Below are 1,353 nucleotides of genomic sequence, written 5' to 3' on the forward strand. Positions count from 1 at the left end.
GGTGGGATTTTCCGGCAGGAGAGAGCGGTTGAGCTCCATCTCTGCTTTCCCTCCCCCTCCCCTCCTCACCCCTCCCTCTCTCCCTAAAAAGAAATACGATCAAAAATTCCTTTTCCAGGTGGCAAAATCCCATTCGCCGGACCGGGAAGGACCGGGATGTCAAAACGACCGGCTTACGGGTTGAAAAAAAAGCCGAATCTTTCCGTAAGACGAAGTTCAGTTGTTAAATTTTAAGGGATAACCGATGGCTTTTTCCAGGCACTCTACCAACGAGCCGGCGGAAAGAAAATCCCTCTCCACTTCCACGAATTTGATGTAGATGGATTTGGGGGAGACGCCGGGTTCCACCAGGCAGTTCTGGGATAAAAAAGCGTTGATGCCCACCCAATCTTTGCTGAAGGTTTTGGAATTTGCCTGGAAATGTAAAAACAGGCACTGCTGGAGGGTCCGGACCTCGGCGATGCCGAGGTAACAGTAGATAATCCGAGCGGATTCCACATCCAAGCGGAGGGAGGTTTGAGGAGAAGGGATGTCCGCTTCTCCCGGGGTTTCGGCGGCGGCGGCGGCGACGTCTCGGCGTTCGGCCAGAGGGGAGGAAGGCTTGTGGTGACATTCTTCGGGCGTAGAGGCCGGGACTTTTGGGAATCCCTCCCGGTAATAAATACTGAACGACGTTAGCGCCGGTGGGTTTGGAGTGAGCGATGGGGATCCAATCGATCTCCATGTGCAGCTCCAAACACCGGGCTTCGCTGATGGTGATCTCCAAAAATTTATAATAAACGTTTTTCCAGTTCATTTTTTGCACCCGGGTCATGACGACCCGACCCTCGGGTTTTTCCGAATTGAAATATTCCCGCAGGCGTTTACCCAAAGGTACCTGAGAGCTGATTTCCGCGTAGTGGTACCGTATGTCCTCCTTCCAACGGGTGTTGTAACCGATGCCGAAAATGGCCAGTTTGTTAGAAAGGTGGAGGCGGGAAAAATCCGTCCAGCTCTGGAAAAGTTCCCACTTCAACTGCACCGACTCCAGGATCTGCACGATGTTCTGCATGACGTCGCGTTTCCTGGGAATGAAAAGATACGTTTTTAAAAAATAAATAAATAAATAAATAAAAAAATCGAGGGAGAAAAGGATAACGTCAGGAAAAGGGAGCGGCGAAACCCGCCCGCTGCGGCGGGAAAAATATTAATCCCCCTTTTCCATTCTTCCGGCGGCGGGAAAATGTTAATCCCCCTTTTCCATTCTTCCGGCGGCTTTTTGAAGCGGTGGGGGATTGGTTACGGATTGTATTTTGGGATTTGAAGGGCGTATCGATGACGGGGGGGGGGGGTTTATTTTGGAAAAAGGCAAAC

General features: G+C 51.1%; 1 protein-coding gene across 1 annotated transcript in view; it reads right to left on the reverse strand.

Annotated features, from left to right (window-relative positions):
* Nucleotides 1-216: 216 nt before the first annotated feature.
* MSANTD2 (Myb/SANT-like DNA-binding domain containing 2) overlaps nt 217-1,353 on the reverse strand; it is a 20,507-nt gene continuing 19,370 nt past the window's right edge. Inside the window, 2 exon segments of the mRNA XM_009885358.1 lie at nt 217-619; nt 621-1,064. Of these exon segments, the coding sequence (XP_009883660.1) occupies nt 217-619; nt 621-1,064 (847 nt within the window).

This window comes from Charadrius vociferus, unplaced genomic scaffold (assembly GCF_000708025.1).
Source record: "Charadrius vociferus isolate BGI_N301 unplaced genomic scaffold, ASM70802v2 scaffold1755, whole genome shotgun sequence".
Taxonomy (NCBI): domain Eukaryota; kingdom Metazoa; phylum Chordata; class Aves; order Charadriiformes; family Charadriidae; genus Charadrius; species Charadrius vociferus.